Source organism: Typopeltis vanoorti, chromosome 4 (assembly GCF_054136105.1).
Source record: "Typopeltis vanoorti isolate ZY-2024b chromosome 4, IOZ_Tvanoo_1.0, whole genome shotgun sequence".
NCBI classification, from domain to species: domain Eukaryota; kingdom Metazoa; phylum Arthropoda; class Arachnida; order Uropygi; family Thelyphonidae; genus Typopeltis; species Typopeltis vanoorti.
The window spans coordinates 2,473,909-2,492,849 of NC_143552.1; the positions used below are offsets into that span (position 1 = coordinate 2,473,909).

An 18,941-nucleotide genomic window follows, 5' to 3' on the forward strand; every position below is an offset into this window, starting at 1 on the left:
TAAATGTGTAAAACATTCATGTAAAATATAACAAATTCGACCGAGTTTTCTACAGTTAGTTGCCACTTATGCTACTGTGAAACGTCAGCTAAAAATAAATAAATAAAATAAATAAAGGGAAAAGACAAACGCAATATCCAAGTAGAAAAAAAAAAAGCATTTATCTCGGTGAGATAAATGGTTTTACCAGTAAACTTTACCAGCAAAGTTTCACTATTTCAATAACGCTGGCTGCTTTGTAGCTCAATGTAGCTTCGCTGTACTTCCGATCTCATTTAGATCCGGAATACATCACAGGATTAATAAAAATTAATTATTGCAACCAAGCGTTGATTAATATAAATGATTAATAAATGATTAATTAATAAACAAAGTTTAATAAAAATTAATTATTAATAATTAATTAAAATTGTGTGTATTTATAGAACATCTTACAGATTTTTCCCGTTATAATTCCCTTTTGAATTACAGAACAATTAGAAATTGTAAGAATTCGTCCCTACCTTCGTGAAGTGTAATGATATTTGGTTTTCGATTTCTTATTTTTCGTTTTTTTGATGCGAAATGAAATAATGTCTACACTACAAACGCCTGAAGGGGCTGTAAGTTCGATCGTTGTCATAAACGGACCTCTACGAAAGAATAATTCTCTTGTAATTTGCAAATCGTCTCATGGACACTATTTTCACGAGTTTTTTATGCATGTTTAAAATTTCATTCATGAAAGTAATTCATTCGAACCATCTCTTCTCTCTCTCTCTTTCAGATACCAGAAACAACGTCCTTTCTTGGCTCCACGCGATTAACATCAAAACCGTTTCAATGTCTCGTTGGCCTTCTAATTCACGTCTACTAACAGAAATGTTGAGAAGCCTTCCAAAATCTTCAAGATATCTGCACATTTTCTACTTCCCAAATGACAATTTAACTGGTTCAGCTATTTTGCGAGAGGTGCGTATTTCTTGTCTTTCACTGTATCGCTATTAACACATTATTTATTAGTCTGCAAACAGATTTTTGTGCTCTTCTCTTTTCGTAAGTAGGTGGGGGAAAAAAACGATACATCGACGTTCTTTTTAATTTTTTCAAAAAAAAAACAAACAAAAAAACTGTGATGTAATTACCTTCTCAAGCAAGTAAGACAGTTTCCAGCTGCAAATACTGATTTCGAAGGTCAACTCTATATGTCGTACCACCAAGGATGAATTATGAAGAAATGTTAATGCGCGAGTTTCAACCAGGTCTTAAAGTATGATAATGAGTAGCTTATTTCCAGTAAACAAAAGTTTTTAGGAGGGGTATATTTAGTGACGCAAGCTCATATGAACAATACCCATATTGTGGAGAAGGCAGAATTGATTAGGTCAACAGGACGAAAGTTATCAGTCTCCAAGTATCATGGAACTATTTCGAGTATCATAAACATGAATGATGCAATATTCCAATTTCGTAGTAAACACCTGCTAAATTGTTGAAAGCATTTGCTGAATAGTTGATTTCTGATACAGAATCAAAATATGTTTTTTTTAATCATATTTCTGAGTTAAGAAAGACATCAGCATTTCTAAAGCAAACCATTGCTTTGCTTTAGAAGGACATAATCATGAGAAAACTATGCTTGTCATGCAGAAATTCCTTTATCTGTAGCACAGAGAATTTCTACTTATAAAAGCTGTTGAATCAACTATTAAGCTGTATTAAGTTATTTTCTTAATATCCTCTGAAATCACAATGAACAAAAAATTCATCTTCTCACGAAGAAGAATACTAATTGTTAGTGTTGTATATATGATGATTAGAGAAAACAGCATTCCCAAACAAGTGAGTCTTCTGCTGTAAATTTTGCCTCATTATTCTTTCCTCAGAAACTGAATAGTTAAACAGTGCCCCTCCAAATTTGTGAAATTTACAGGTGCACTCACCTTTTAATAACCGTGAGCGAGAGGGCAGAGGAAGATATACGTTATCCTAAAATCGTTGCCTGATACTTGTATTCTTCTTTCTTGCAGCTGAAGGAATGTGCTCCTTTGTCTATGAGGTGGTTTCTGTTCGTTCCATCAAATGCCTCTGCTGGTCGATTTCTGGCAAAGGCCACTGGGTCCTCTCCATGCATATACGACATCACACTGGTATACCCAACGTCTTCATCCCCTCACTTGGATTCATTCGAAATATTGCAGGTATTTAAATTCATAATTCTTAAGAGGAAAACAGTAGTACAATTATGATCACTTTCTCGTAATACATTCAAATTTATATGAATACATCGACTCCCACAAGAAGTTTCTTCGCTTGCTGGAACTGATGCTATCCGATAAAGTTCCATGAACAATGTCTTGTTATCAGGGCCACTACTTGGCACCAAACCAAAAGACGGATGGAATGCCATGGTGCAAGTATTTTACTCTCAAAACAAGAATTTCATATCTTTCGGACATAAAATGCATTTTTAAAAGTAATTAATGAGTAGCTAGTAACTAGTATTTAATTTTTAGATACTTAATATTTTAACATACTCCCCTTCTTACTGTTCAGATCCAGCATGACATGATGCGCGGTAAGCCCTACAGAAACCATTGGGATTACAAGAAAAGACGCTTCCAGAGATCTGTACCCCACACTCCAAAAGAAGGCAGTGCAGTCAGCTTAAAAGGCAGAGAACTTGTTACCACAGCGGTCGATGTAAGTTTTAAATTATATGTTTAATAATTCAACTATACCGAAACCTAACGGATTTGCACATGATTGTTTGAAATATTTAAACTATCTGCAGTTCTTTTTTATACTTAAGGTACTTTTCGCACACGAAGAGACAATCAAAGTACCTGCTGTCAATCAATTAACCAATCCAGAGTTCTCAAATCTCTGCACTGATGCTCACATCGTCACCTGGTCGCAATTAACTCTGCAATGCTTGTAATGCTTTCTAGACAATTTCAAATATAAGTGTGAGTTTGACAATATAACCGAGATTTTTCTTGTAAACGCAGAGTTGGTGGCAGAGGAAGCGACCATCACCCAATCTTAAACAACAATTATGCGCTTAAAATTTTTCAAGGGTTTGTACTACACATATTCCTTCATTTTGACCATCTACATATTCATTTGGCAGCATCACTACACCTTAGAGATTACTTCTTCGGATACAAATAAAGTTAGAAGCTAACCATCTAAACGTGAACCATCATAAAATGTATAGCAGTCCTTTTATTAATAGAATAAGGGTACAACTTCTTGTCACCTTCGAAATTTACTTACCACAATTATTTTTAGTGATCTAGGGTATATAAATGTAGACAACAGAACTCCTAATTATCATCGTGATTTGATGGTGCGAAAACAAAATTCAACCTATTAACGAATCCTTAATCGATCACCTAAATAACATACAGTTACTAAGACTATCAAAGGATTCTACGCATTTGAGAATCACTCCACCTGCAGTTATGCATTTTTTATTGACGAATTGCTCAAATGTAAATAAGTCTAGCCAATTCAATTTTCTGATACTTTGTGTTACCAGAAGAGAGCTAATAGTTTCACGTTTTTATGTTACCCATCCATGAAAGGTTCCAAAGGTACATTTAGTAACATAACTAAGCTAATAATTAGATAATCTGAATCTGGAAACACTGAACTGTAGACCAAACTGGTACTTGGGGCTCTAAAAGAAAAGTGTGAGCTGACAACAGACACCGAAAAAAATTCTACTACCGAAAGGTATTTTACAAACAGTCATCGGTTTGAACCCTACTGCAAAAATGGGTTTGATACCGGAGACATCCACTTGGCCAACAAATCCTACAAATGTTACAATTTAAAACTGTTTCTTTTTTCACTTGGTTAGTCTATAATAAATTTAGTTTAATCCTTTATCCAAGTGTAAGCAAACAAAGTTTGCGCCTGAAGTATCTTCAGGACTGAGGCAACTCGTGGTAAAGGTCGACCAAGCTCTCATCACTCCTAGTCTTAGTATCTCCCATAATGCAAAGCACATCCCCTTGCGGACATGTATTATGCTATGCATTAAGGAAAGAGCCACTACTCAGACTGGTTTCGACCTTCATTGAGGTCTCGTCAATGGGACCCTGCCAGACCCTAAGATGCCAAGTGAGATGCCAGCTCCTATTGACGAGACCTCAATGAAGATATTTCAGGAGCAAACTTTGTTTGCTTACACTTGGATAAAGGATTAAACTAAATTTATAACTTTGTTGTTATAAAGTGTAATAAATATGTACTCTTTAGGGTAATATAAAATATAAATTCAAATTATATAAAGAATATATTATAAACATCTTACAAACGGAAGTGTATTTTTCAGGCACAAACTATGTTTCAACTTAAAAACACTGAGGACGGTCAGCTCATCGGTTATGCAGGCTGCGATCATTATCTGCTTCAATTATTTTCGGAAATTTTGAATTTCACGTAAGTCTTGACTATCTGTTTAATCAGTCCTAATTTTGACCTAAAATTTGGAAAAACGTTTAAAATTAAGCATAATGTTTGGTTTGTTTACACGTGCGATATATTTATATTTTAAATTCATAAATTTTAAATTTATTTTACATGTTATCAAAATAATTAAATTTATAAATTTAAAATTTTAAAATATAAATTTTCTATTTATATTTTAAATTTACACGGACTTTGTAATAGATAGCTTGAATAATATTTACAAATATTATTCAGGAAAAAAAATAAGTTCCAAACCAATAACCTAACTTTCGAACTTCAGCGAAAAAAACCGAAGAAAACTTTCGTTCGTTCAGCAACAGAGGCACGTGTTAAGGTTATTTATAACGATAGAACATTCAGAACTCTGTGGTAGACTCCGATAGTTAAGGAAAAGAAGAAAACGTGTCGAGCATTTCTGGCAAAATTAGTCAGCTTGTGCTCTGAATACGGACATAAACGTAAGAAAGCGAAGCACTTGTGTAAAAACTTGTGTAAAGACTTTGGGAAGAACATATAAAATAAATATTACGAAGGTGGTGAAATATTTGGGAGATTATGGAAAAGATTAGAAATGCAGCAAAAAAGGAATCAGGTGATAAATCGGATGATGACATGAAAACTGAAGCCAAAGATATTCCGGATATGTTGGGAAACTATGATATTTTGAAAGATTACATTGCTAAGTGAAAAAGGTGACAAAATGGCAGTAGATAACACTCAACAGGAATGCAAACACGAGTACATATAAATACTTAAGGTAATCAAAATTCCGAAATCTGGAAAGGCAGCTGGAGTCGATGATATTTGACCAGAAATACTTAAATATGCATAAATATTGAGTTATAAAAGTTTTATATTACGTGATTCAGAAGGCCTAGTCACGTGGCCGAATTCCCGATGAGTGGAAAAGATCTGCCAAAATGGGAATGAAACTGAATGTGAGAATCATCTTTCTCTACTGAACGATCCTGGGAAGATTCATGCAAGCATACTTGAAAAGAAGCTGAAAAAAATGAGGAAGTGAAATTTGGAGAAGAACAATTTGGTTGAAAGCCAAATAAAGGTTGTCAAGATCATACTTTTACTTTAAGACAGATAGTTGCGAAATCTTTGGAATACAACAAGGATCTGTATTTAAATTTTGTAGATCTGGAAAAGATATATGACAAGGTGCCAAGAGGAAAGCTCTCCAAAATACTACAAATTTAATGGGACATTACTGTATAATGTCCCATTCGTGTAAATGGGACATTATACAGTGCAATACTTAGTCTATACTTGGATTGTAAGTCAATAGATAAAATTGAATAAATTACAAGAAGATCGTTTGATCTCAAACCAAGTCTGAGATAGGAGCGCACATTTTCTCCACTGCTATTCGTTATCTACAGTATATATGGATCATGTTATGAAGGAACTTAGCATTAGTTCTGATATCCGAATTGGAGGTGTTAATCTCAGCTCTACAATTTAAGCAGATGGTGTCATACGCCTAAATAATTCGATTGTAAGTGTGCAGGTAACTCTAACTAAACTAATATTTGATATAATACATTTGGTATGAAAACAGCAAGACGGTGAAAATATGGATAAATATTGTAAACATCAACTGCATCCTGAATGGAGATCCTATAGAACAAGTAAAATATTTCAGATATTTAGGCACAACGTTTTGTTGGTTTTGGTCCTGGCCAAATTAAATATGAGGATTGACAAAAGAATTAGCAATGCATATTTGATAGGAAATGAACTGAAAAAATTATATAGAATTAGAGAGAAATTGGTCAAAACAATAAATTGCGTGCATACAGAAGAGTGTTCAAACCAATTTTGGCTTAACGATCTGAGAGCTGGTTTAGAAATAGAAAAGACTGGAGATCACAGATATGAGAGTACTGAGAAGATTAGGAGCGTAAACAGGACATCAATAGCACTATCATATTAAAATAAGGATGTTAAGAAAAAACATCATATTGTAATAATTTTAGGACGTGTGAACAGAACCTGTCTAAGACGGGATGGTTACTTATACAAATGAGGCGAAAAATGTTAGCAAAACACTAGTTTTTTTTTCTTGCTCGGATTGCAGGAAAACCTAGTTCTAGGTGTATCAATACAGTAAGAACACCAAAATTTAAGAATTGACGTCACTAGAATCTTGGCAGAGAACATATTAATTTTCAGGAAAATTGCCGATAGGAAGTTAGTAATGATGTAACTTTTCCATCTAATACTCTCATAATATTCTTTTACATCCCATGAAGGCACAAATAATGAATTTGGTGATGATTTATTGAGGAGGACAATTGCGCAGTTCTTGCTGTTCTTTAATTTTTAACCTGATGACATGAGAAATATTCCAATATCGTAATGGAAATTAATTTATTATTTAAGATTTAAATAATTTAATGCTTCTCAAATAACATATAATTGTGCTCCACTTTAAACATTTTGGGCCAAATCTCAATTATTAAAGCTTTAAACTGTTAAAGCGGATTTATAGTGTTGTCTCCTATTTCGCTGGTACTTACTGAGCTATATTGTGTATATGAAAATCAAGTATATTAAACAGGAATTGTATCTATGATTTCAGGATATTTGAGTACTTCAAAAAAGTAGTACTTTTATTTCAAACGACAACGCAAGTGATCCTCATCAGCCATTTCGTGTCCATTGTTGAACGAAGGCCTTCCCCAAAGTTCCTCATTCATTCCTATCTTGAGCCTTTATATACCACTGAGTCCGCCATCTGTTTAACCACATCCTTCCACCTGGTCTTCCTATAGTTCTCTTTCCATCTCTACGATACCATTCTGATATCAACTTGATGGTGATTTGTGAAAAGTGCGCAGGAATGAAAGCGAACTGAAAGATTAACGCTGTTTACTAATCCAATAATTTGCAATTCTGTTCTAATGCAGGTACAAGATTGTTACTCCTTCAGACAGAGCATGGGGAAACCCCTTAAGTAACGGAACAATTACAGGAATGGTTGGGGTTGTAAGCAGAAAGGTAATGCCCAGCTTTATTTTATTCCAAAAAACTCTTTATTTTTAACTGTTTACGAGGGTGGTATGTAAAGTTCTCGACCTTGACCATAAATGGCAACACTATCGATATATTTTTTTTTTTGTACGTTGGTACATCTGTCATAAGCATTCTTGTAAAATTGCAAGTGATTCTATCAAGTAGTTTTTTTTTTATATACAGCTGTCTGAAGCAAAAGTGTTGCCTGTATCCCTTGAAATGGATAAAATTGAGTATCGTGCGGTAATAAAATTCTTTGTAAAAGAAGGTTTAACGCCAAAAAAGAAATTCACTCGAAGTTCATAAACTTTTATGGGTACTCTTTCCTCTTCGTTTTCAACAATTAAGAAATGGGTTGACGAGTTTAGACGTGAACGTATTAGCTTGAAGATGATCCACGTGAAGAACGTCCAAAAAGTGTAACAACACCAGAAATCATTGGTCATATGCCCGATATGGTACTGATTGACCGGCGAGTGAAAGTGCGTGAAATTGCTGAGACTATAGGCATTTCAAAAAAACTTGAAATGCCTATAGTCTGGATATAAGATACATTTTGCATGAAGAATTGCATATGAAAAATCTTTGCGCAAGATGGGTGCCGCTTTTGCTTACAGCAGATCCAAAGCGCACTCGCATGAAAATCGCTGAACAGTGCTTGGAGCGTTTTAAGAAGAATTAAACTGATTTTGTGCATCAATCTATTACTATGGATTAGACTTGGATTCACCATTACACACCAGTCCAAACAGCAGTCAAAACAGTGGACAGAAGCCGGTTGTTCAGCGCCAAAGAAGAGAAGGTCATGGCATCGGTGTTTTGGGATGCTAAAGGCATTTTGTTTATTAGTTATCTTAAAAAGGGTAAAACAATAACCGAGGAATATTATTCCGATCCTTTAACCAGACCAGACGAAAAAATTCGTGAGAAAAAGATCCGGTTTACAGAAACAAATTCGTTTTTCATAAGGACAGTGCACCTGCCCACAAACATGTTTTGACAATGGATCTTAAGGGATAATTAAGGGATCTGCACTATGAATTGTTGGAACATCGATCCTATTCCTCAGATTTGGCTCCCTCTGACTTCTATCTCTTCCCCAAACTAAAACTCTTCCTAGCTGGTCAACGTTTCTGAATCAGAGGTGATTGCAAATGTAGAGAGGTATTTTGCAGATCTTACTGAGAACGACTCCACGGACGAGCTGGAATCAATGTATTTGTCTTAAGGGAGATTATTTTGAAAAATGAAAATAATTTTGAAATTATAAATTCGTTTTTTTCATTTCAGAGAGCTTTTCAGACCACCATCGTTCTTTGTAGTTTACAGTGTTACGCGATGTACCTTTAGGTAAATTGATAAACGATTTCCAATGATAATTTAATTATCTGAAAGACGGTTATTATTTCTTATTTCCTTTAAGTAAAATGTATTCTTTGTCATATTATTATTATTTTTTAATTACACGATTATAAGAATGATTATCTCACTATTTCTTTTTAGTATTTTTTTATTATTTTGCATTCTTCTCATGGATAATATAAGAATTCTATGCACGGACCTTATTTCGCATCATTGAAAGAACATTGTCCAAAGAGATAATGTAAATTTTCTTATAGAGATAGCCATGGAAAAATGCTTTATTACTGAAGTTAGCCTTTTGAGGAAATCTAAAATATGGAGCTATTGCTTCTTGGAATTAACTTTAGGAAATCCTGCTGATTTCCACTAATCAAATTTATCACGCTGTATCTTCACATTGCTGAACGTATTCAAAGAACTGCATCGATCCCTCATTCAACAAGCAAACCATTGAACCAGAAGACGTTTTTCTAGGTGTGAACTAGGGAAGTATTAAATCCACGTTAGAAAGTCTTCAGTTAGAGTTTTTTTGTGCGGAAAGAGCAAAAGCACTTTCCGCACAAAAAAACAACGGTTGAATTCCAGAGCGTGTTTCCTTTCAGGAAACTTTTTCTTTTACCACGCATGTGACCTCTGAACAGAACTCGAGCAACAAAAATCATAGCGAGATCTCATAAGCTTTATTATTATTTGCGATGCAGGTACGATTTTATTCCACAGATAGTTTGTTATTCTTACATGTAGTTATTATTGCACATTAACTTCTAATATCCAAAATTTTAGATGAAAATTTCAAAATTAAATCTCAAAGTGAAATTACTTTTGTTCAAATTTTAATAGAATAACAAATATAGTTACAAACAGAAATAGATAGAAATAAAATTCATTAAATCCAATGCAGTTTGCCTCTCACACACGAAAGCTCAATGTTTCGAACAAAAATCATAAATCTTCGAGATGGCTAATTATAGGACAAAATAAATCATTCCATTTTATAAAAATTGCTCTTCGGTCACCACGGTTTAATTTCTTCAGAAAATCGTCGTATATCAAAATAAATTAATATGTAGTTATCGATTATGTTACTGTTTTTAAGAGCCTGAAAAAATAAAGCTTGCGGATCTGAGCAGGAATTCTTACGAAACTGATTATTTTGAAGTGTTGGGGATTTATTTCAGTGATAAAAATGAATAGAGAAGAAGACGTTGAAATTTGTTTATTCTGTTCATTGAAAAGTAATATATTGCAAAAATATACAATTTTAACGAGATCCAGTACAGGTTTGTTTGGCATATGTGCGCGCGCCACGATAGTTTTGATTTGGTAAACACGGGCTTGATTATATTTGCCACAGGTGAACGGACTGCATAAAGCACGATTCGTACAAAAACGCCTTCAGGTGGAGACGCTATTTCTGTCAAACAGTTTCATTTACGCCTTGGTGACTCTACAGCTGAAATGAGGTCTTGATTTTCTTCACTCCTAACAGATATTTTGTTCTTCGGGCGTATTAATGTTCCCAGTTACAGCGGACTTCCATTTGCTAACTGCGAACAGCAATGGGACTGAATCAGACGCATTCCCATTTCGAGGTTTGCAGCGCTTATAAGAGACAGTCCTGATTACTCCCCAAAACCGCTGGTGCTCTCCATCGATCAGTCGGAAAACTCTGTGCATATTTCTTCTCATGTAATGTCCAGCGTTATCCTAATGGCAGACCGCAGTCAGCGCGTGCGAAAAAAAGTTGTGCCCTTCTATTAAAAACAAATTTTATTAATACAATTAGGAACAGAATTTCCCTAATTCGCATCTTTTTCATTACTTCAAGCTAGCGGTTTAACACTGCAAGCTTAAAGTAACGAAACACATAAGAATTAGGCAAATTCGCTTCCTTTGAACCTTTAACAAGTTGAAAGGAAGCGAATGCTCTAATACTACGTCTGCCATCTATACCATCCATCTTCTAAAGTCATACACGCAATCGAAACCGCCCAATTTCTACATTATTTGTATACGATGTTAATGAGTAGCAGTCAGTTCAAATTCTATCTGGTAAGAGAGTGCGATACCACCGATATTCATTACTACTCAGTCGAAAATTTGCTGTTACGGAGTGATAATATGTTTCTCCTGTATACGCTACATTGTCACAAACATCATTGTCGGTTTTCTTAGTGTCTAGTTCGTTCATTACTGTCGTATGAGTGTGAACTATTAGTGGCAATCTAGGTTAATAATAATATATTGTCTGGTGGTAACAAGGCACAATTTGCGATATATCTGCGACACATTTAGCAGGTTAACATTTTATGAAAACTTAGCATTCAAAATAACAAAATAACTTAGAATAACAAAAGAAAATTGAGCGAAAATCTCGAATTTCAAGAACAATAGACAGTCTTATGTTTGGTTTGTTTGCGTCGTGGTTTGTTACGAATACAATTTAAAGCGCGTCAGCTTTCGAGGCAGAAAAATAAGTTTAATTTGCCTTAAGTAGAAACTACGAGATCTTTGTTTGGAAAAAGAGGAAAAAAACCGAGTCGACAAACAGTTTTCTTTTTTCTTTCGAATTTAGAAAGTATATCAAAATCACATTCTCTCTCTCTCTCTCTCTCTCTCTCTCTCTCTCTCTCTCTCTCTCTCTCTCTCTCTCTCTCTCTCTCTCTCTCTCTCTCTCTCTCTCCAGAGAAACAGCAAAAACAAAGCTGCCTTTCCTTTCACTGATGGAGAGTTTATGAACGAACATGCAACTGAAAATGCTCACGCTTTTGGCAAAGAACAAACAGGAAGAAAGTTTAAAGAATTTTGCTCTCGCATAAGAATGCGTCACGAGTTGCGGAGATTTGTGAGCATTTCAACTGCTTCACGTTAATTATGAGGAATACGTTAATAGTTTTCAAGAACTTATAAAATTAACATTCATCGCTGTTATAACCGACGGTACCAAATCTAAATCTAAGACTGGCGAACATATTAGGCTAGTGGGATTGCTTTAAAAAGACGTAATCAAGGGTCTTAAGATGGATTTATATTGAACTATCAAGCCTAACGAGGAACTTCTCTGGAACTGAGACGCATTTTAGCTAAAGAGGTTCAAGTGATTAAATTAGAGGCAGAAATACCATTCTTACGCATAAAAAATTTAAAAAGTAATTAATAAAAATAAAGCCTCAGTGCTACTTATGGCGATATAGTTTTAGTTTCGCTAAGGTCCAGTAATTGTGGAAAGAGATTTTAAAATCTCCAGAAAGAAGTTCACTTGCTTTTGTTTGTTAACAGAAGAGAGATCGCACAGAGCTTTTTAACAAGAAACGTTACCGATGTTTATTTTCTTAGTTCACAGATTTTCTTAAAGATATATTACAGAGTACTTGAAATTCTTCTTCTTCTTCTTCTTCTTCTTCTTATTATTATTATTATACCTCCAGGGAGACAAAAAGGCACTGAGGGATAGCATACATTACACAAACCAGCTGTCATACCTCCTCTTAAACTCATTCACACGAGATGCAATCACCAATTCAACAAGCAAACCTGTTCCACTCAATCATTCGCTGCTTCTAAATAATAATAATAAAATCATAGAAAAAAAGCATTTTTTAACTTAAAATAAAATCCTAGCTTTCGCCCAACAGCACATAATGTCAATTTCAGCGGATGCCCTTTGTCGTCATATAACTTTCGTCAGTCAATACGTTGATACTCTTTCGGATGTTCATTTGTGGCAATCAGTAGAAAATGTTTTCCGCACATTATAGCTTGGTTATTATACGGTCTCCCTTATATCAACGACTCTTTATTGATTACATTAAATGCTTTCTATTCCTGTACCTCCTCTTTCATATGTGAAGGTCTTTACTAATGCATACCTCTTTAGATACTCCGTTCCATTTTACTGCCGAGCAGAAACTACTAATTGGGCCTTTGAGCAATCAGTCAAAGAATTGTCAGGAGAAACCACCGTTTACATTTATGTCTCTATTGGCTAAGTGCTCTCCTGACATGTACTTCTCTATTGACCGCTAAATGTTCAGCGGTCTCTATTGATTGCTAAATGGAAAGTTTCTAGCCAATCTCTCTCTAAGAGTTTTTAATAGATTTTTGTTTTTCTCTCTCTCTCTCTCTCTCTCTCTCTCTCTTGGATTCACGCAATAAACTCATTATTTTTGGAATAGTAGATTTTCTGTGAATTCGGCCGTTTTTGTGAGCCCATTTCAATAATCTGTCAGTCAACACCGAACTAACTATACGTATAAGGATTGATTTCGCAATTGCAGTATACAGTTGAACAATCGTATAACCATATTTAGGCAGTTTAGTTTCAAAAATAAATCAGATCTATATAAATAAGTTGATTAATACCACAAGATCACAGCAGCACTAATGAGTTGGAAAATTTGTTGGAGTGCATGAGACCGCTGCAGATCCAGTTCTGCTCCAGCCACATCTGTTGCTGGAGCAGAGCTGGATCTGGCAGAAGGCAAGTTCAGAATGGGGGAGGAAAAGTTTGTCTGCGCTCGCACCTTTCGAAGATGATGATGGCGTAGTTTGTAACATATGCCATGATAAACAAAATTTCATCTATTCAACGGTTTCTATGATCTTTGAAAAAGGAATATTGTTTCCATTGTTTAACAATACTTTTACAATTTTAATAATAAATTTGCTCCGTTTGATACACTTAATCACAATATAATGTTAATATGGTGTGATGAAATGCGCGTAAAATAATGAAAAAAAAACACAAATTACAAATAGCAATTGGAAGTATACAGGACAGACGAATTGGTGCAGAAAGAAAGTGAACCGATTTATTTAAACTTCAACTAAAAGAGAATCTTGTCCAAACCAGAAAAAAATTTGTGCTTCAAATAACTTCTGTTTGGTGGTACATATATATCTGATAGCGACAACTTTCCATTATGAAGTTCATCAAATCAAAATACAAGAAATGCACAAAACACACTACACTTTTCTTTTTTTTTTTCTTTTTTTTTAATGTGGCTCCGATCCACGAGAGGTTGTAAACCTATAGGACGTTAGTGCAGTTTGTGGACACGTTTTTTTTATTATTTTTATTAATTTTTATAACTGTTTTGCATTTTAATCACTCTTTCCTTGTCCAGAAACCCTGCTCTAGAGATCGAACGTGGAACTTTTTCAATCCACCTGAGGTCCCCAACAAGCAAGGCTGTGGTATCACACCGTGAGATGAAATTCATCTCCTACCTAAAGACAATCATAAACATCCACGCTCGTGGCGGGATCGAACTTGCAAATTGTAGGTTGCAAACGGCCATTGTAATCACTCAGCCAACCAGGCCGGCTTAAAAGACCATATTGCCGCAGCTTCGTCCATATTACTTGGATTAAATAATTACATATAAATAGCTTTGTATGTAATTATTAACGCCTCTTCTTCAAAGGGAGGAGACATAAGAGAATGACGTTTGCTATCCTATCTAGCGCGTCAGAGGATTAGTTATTACAAATTTGATTCTAATCGTTAGATACAAGAACTATTTTTAGACGGTTCGCGAATTAATCGATCTTTCACAGGCAAACACTCTCGTTTTTATTTAAATCCAAACTTGGATTTTATAACCGGAACTCAATAAAATCGACAGTAGTACTCACACTATTTCAGACAATAAAATATAGTGTTAGAGTTAGGGACCGAGAAATGACGTCAGTTGTCCTCCGTACTGCCATTCCTGGATGTCTTAAAAATCCCTGACAGACTTAGCCAACCTATAGTGACAGCCAAGGATGGAGTTGTTTCTCCAATTATCTTAAAAATGTTAAAAGCAACCTTTTTTATTGCTTTGGAAATCCCACTTCATCTTATTTTGGGAATTAGTCCAAATGATCTGTCATGCCCAATAAATCTAAATAATTTTCTGTTAGAGTTGTCACTGTTGCCACGTGTGTAGTTGCGTATGTTCTACAGAGCTATTTTGCCATATTGTGCAAAAGAAATCCTTCCACTTAATTATCCCCCTATGGGGATAATTAATTTTTAATTGAAAAGTTAAGACAGTTCTTAATGCATCAGGTTCCGACCACATTTTGAAACGAATGCGTTTAGGCTACTGAGCTACAAATACTGTGGAGAACTTACTTTACAAATACAATTTTTTATAAAAATATTAATACAAGAAAATTATGTGATGGCGTTCTCTTGGGATGGAACATTTTATGATTTTTTCCATTGCGAAAAATACTCTCATCTGTTAGCTGGTTCTAATAAGATTCAATAAATTTCTATTCAACATCTTATTGGAGATATTTGGTCACTCTTGATGTAAAATCTATAAATCATCTAAAATTTATTTTAATCCTTTAGGAGGCTGATATTGCAGTCCAAATGGTTACAATCTCGGAACCTAGAAGTATAGTTGTCGATTACTCTTATCCCTATTACTTCGATGCAATCACCTTTTATGTTCGTAAACCAGGACTGAAGCCAAAAGCATTCGTCTATTTACACCCGTTTCAAGAAAAGGTGAGTACGCGACGTCTTATATTAGCAATAATAATAATAATAAAAATCAGGTAGCGCCTTTCTAATCCCGTGTAGGAGTATGCGAGGTCATTTTAGCCCTAACGTTTGAAGACTGAGTGGCAGTTCAATCTCCCCTCGTAGCCAATCAGATACAGCTGGCCCAAGGATATCACTAATTTAAGCAACCGGTAGTAAAGAGACGGCTGAACAAGTGCCGCTGTCTCGTGTTCCTTAATATTTTTAATATTAGGGAACACTATTTTTAATGTCTGAAATAACATAGGTTCTACGGTCGATTTTCTTGAGTTTACGGACGAAAAACCCCGATTGCCCGTGACAGAGATCGACTAACTCGGGAACCTGTCGAAAAAAGGCTTAGTAATAATATAAATAAAAATTAAAAATAAATAAGTTAAAAATAAATAATGATCTGTTTGTCTTTCAAAATAGCCTGAATAGTAAAATAGACAAATGAGTGTGCAAGTGATATAATTCAGAGACAGTCATTTGCAGCAAATGCACAATATACTTCCACAATAATGCTGTGGCTTATGAGTATAATCACGTTTTATTCTTATATATATATATATATATGTATTTTTTCCCATTAACAGTTATCAAGAGCAAGATCTTCGTAAAGCCTCTAAGGTGCTGTAAAATTCAATTCTTTACACAAGTTTACCAGTTCCTTACAGATGTAATGTAATCATTTTGCGTAAATTTCTTTAGCTGAAAGAAATATTGTTTATAATCTTGGGATAAGGAGTTATTTTTGAAACGTCAGAGAAATAAATGACACTAAATTGGATGAAATTAAACCAGTGGTTATTTTTTTAGATTAAAAGAGCAATCTCCTATTGATTTCACTTAAAGAAAGATCAGAATTAACCTCACTTTCATTTCCGTTATTTGCAGGTGTGGTTAGGACTAATCGTTTCAGTGCTGATTGGAGGAATAGCTGCATACACAGTCGGCTATTGGGCTTTCATCGCTTTTAAGGGTAATTTCCCTTCTCTCTCCGAGATATTTTGGTACATGTTTGGATCCTTAGTTTCTCAAGGTAAGAGAATATTTTCGCTTCGCACTTGTTATTCTAGTAGTTACAGGTGTTTGAATGTGTGTCGAGACTGGTTACTGAAAGTCATTTCAAAACTGGCGTATATTCAGTATCCTGTTTTCCTGTTGTAACTCCAAATATTTATTTTACAAAATATATTCACAGGCCATCGATACAGGTGGAACGCGTTTTCCGCTGTTCCGCAACATTTGGGTAAGTTTTGTTTTCCTGTCAGCAAACCTCTTTCTGTTTGATAAATCGCATCAGTGCTGTAGGAACCTTGTCGAAAGTTATGAAGCGTTTCTTACTGAATGGTTCTTTTGGCTTAGCAAAAGAATTCTGCACTGCTCATGTTAGCACTACAGAGAGGCTGAGGAAGCGCTTGCTATCCACACTTGTCCAAAAGATCATATGTCTCACATATAGCCTTGTTTTCTTATGCGAAATAAAATATCCAACTTGACTGGCATACTTTTCCCACTCCGAACAAGTTCAAGAACGGCAGAAACTGAAGACGAACAGGTGACGTTTTTATTCAGTTTGGCTTAGAAGCCATGTCCATATGGAAACTGTTACATCTTCCCACTGGCGACACTACGTTGTGTGTTGAACTTTTAAAATGACCCACGTATGTACGAGATAAATTTGAATTACTTTAAATTGTATAAATCTTAAGCGAGAACTTGGCTTTGAATGTCATAATGGATTTAACAGGCACTTAATCGCTCACGACCTTCCAAGTATCCTTGGATTTCGTAACCAAGGGTAAAGTGGATGAGGTGAGCAGCCGTATGTCTATACATATTTTTCTCTGTAAACTGCGTGTGTCTACTAGCTGGGTTGCCTGGTTGCAGAGGAACAGGCTGAGTCAGAGAGGAAGAAACCCTGCCACCACTGAGTGAGACAGGCGAAGTCGTCTTCAGTTGAAAAGCCCTCATTAAGGTTCTTTGCTTCCTAAACGAGATTCCAGCTCAGGTATTTCCAACCGAATGTTTTCATCTATACTGTCTGAGGGTCTTCACGTGATCTCAACTTCAGAAATATCTTGACTACAGGAATACTGTCTTGCACCTTCCTGAAAAACTAAGTACAAAATATTCTCACTTGTATTTCTTCGACGAACTACCTTTACGAAAAACAAGTGTCATTGGATTTTCTTATTCCCAAAAAATATACGAATAAACGATTGCACACCTGAAATTCGGCTCTTTTTTTAAAATTAAATTTACGCAGCTGATATTTTTCATTAATTTAATCGCAGATTAATGCGTGAATTGCAAAATAAGCATGCTCATTATTTGTAAAGGTAAAACGTTTTTGCTTTTCTAATATCTTTATTTTCTTATAAGAGGCTAATAATTTTTGATAAAAGAAGTCAACCCTAAATTTCCTTCATATATTTCTGCTTGCAATTTGCAGTGATCTTTGGTACCTCTTTTCGTGCAATTTCAGGAGGAAGAGTCTCTCTCTGGCGCACCAACTGCTTGAAAGTGTACTGCGTATTCTGGAGACTGTCGGCACTGATCGTCGCTTTCAGCTACAGTGGCGCCATCTTGTCGTACATTCTCGTTCCCGAAAGAGAGCCTCCGGTCGATACAGTCGAAAAACTCCGACAAGCTGTGATCGAGGGCCGGTTCACCTGCGGATCTGAAAGCGCTAGTTTCATGTACAACTTGCTTGCGGTAAATAAACGAAGTGATTTATTTTCCAGTGCATTTAGTTGAAGCCATCAGAGTGGGGCTGAAAATCAATATTTTTCTTCTTTTGCAGGAAGCTTCTGAGGGAATGTTCCGCATCTTTGGAAACGCGATGATGGCGAATCCCAGAAACATCTACCACTCTGACGAGGACTTGGTCTCTCGCACTTTAGAGACAAATTACGCAGTCTTTCACGAGATTTTATTTATAGAAATAAGTTTCGGCAATTTAGCGGTACGCCACAAGTTTTTACAGGCGAAAGACGCCTTTTTTATGGCCATGAATGCTGTGGTGTTCCAGAAAAGGTCTCCACTCAAGGCAGCGTTTGACGAAATGTGAGTAACCTCCACGCATTTACAAACAGTCGATAGCGCACTGTAGTAAAATGTAAGTTAAATTTACTGCTTTCTTAAGAATTGCAAGAGGGAGTCTTTACTCTAATACGGGATTCATTATCGGATAAGCAAAACAAACATAAACTTGCGTTGATTTTGTTGGTGACTTTCTCTCTCTCTCTCTCTCTCTCTCTCTCTCTCTCCCTTCACAGTTACTAGCTGTGTTTTCATAAGCTAACAATGCCTCCAGTTCTTGCAGAACTATTCGCATTCTTTTATTCAAAACATCAGAGTCCCGGTTAAGTATAGCGTGTGACTTTAAGACAGCACATTGCGTTCGCAATGCAGCTTTAAAAAGCGGGAATCCAGCAATTATATAGGTATGGTTAAGGAAAATACGTAATTTTATGTTATAACCTGACTCGGTACAAATTCATTTATATTTGGAAAATATCAGTGCTCCCCGCTGAAATAAAAGTCAAAATATGAACCAATA

At 35.4% G+C, this 18,941-nt stretch overlaps 1 protein-coding gene across 1 annotated transcript; it reads left to right on the forward strand.

Annotated features, from left to right (window-relative positions):
* Positions 1-804: 804 nt before the first annotated feature.
* LOC150107075 (uncharacterized) lies at positions 805-15,993 on the forward strand. Its single transcript, XM_090391606.1, has 5 exons — positions 805-951; positions 2,010-2,180; positions 2,536-2,682; positions 15,197-15,355; positions 15,970-15,993. Exons 1-5 carry the CDS (start codon positions 823-825, stop codon positions 15,991-15,993), a joined length of 630 nt encoding a protein of 209 aa, XP_090247732.1. The 5' UTR covers positions 805-822.
* Positions 15,994-18,941: the final 2,948 nt, after the last annotated feature.

Excerpts from the sequence above, each read along its gene's own strand:
- LOC150107075 (XM_090391606.1), top strand. The coding sequence starts at position 823 with ATGTCTCGTTGGCCTTCTAATTCACGTCTACTAACAGAAATGTTGAGA. Across the intron at positions 952-2,009 it reads GTTCAGCTATTTTGCGAGAG|CTGAAGGAATGTGCTCCTTT; the intron begins GTGCGTATTTCT and ends TCTTTCTTGCAG. Across the intron at positions 15,356-15,969 it reads TACACCCGTTTCAAGAAAAG|TTATCAAGAGCAAGATCTTC; the intron begins GTGAGTACGCGA and ends TCCCATTAACAG.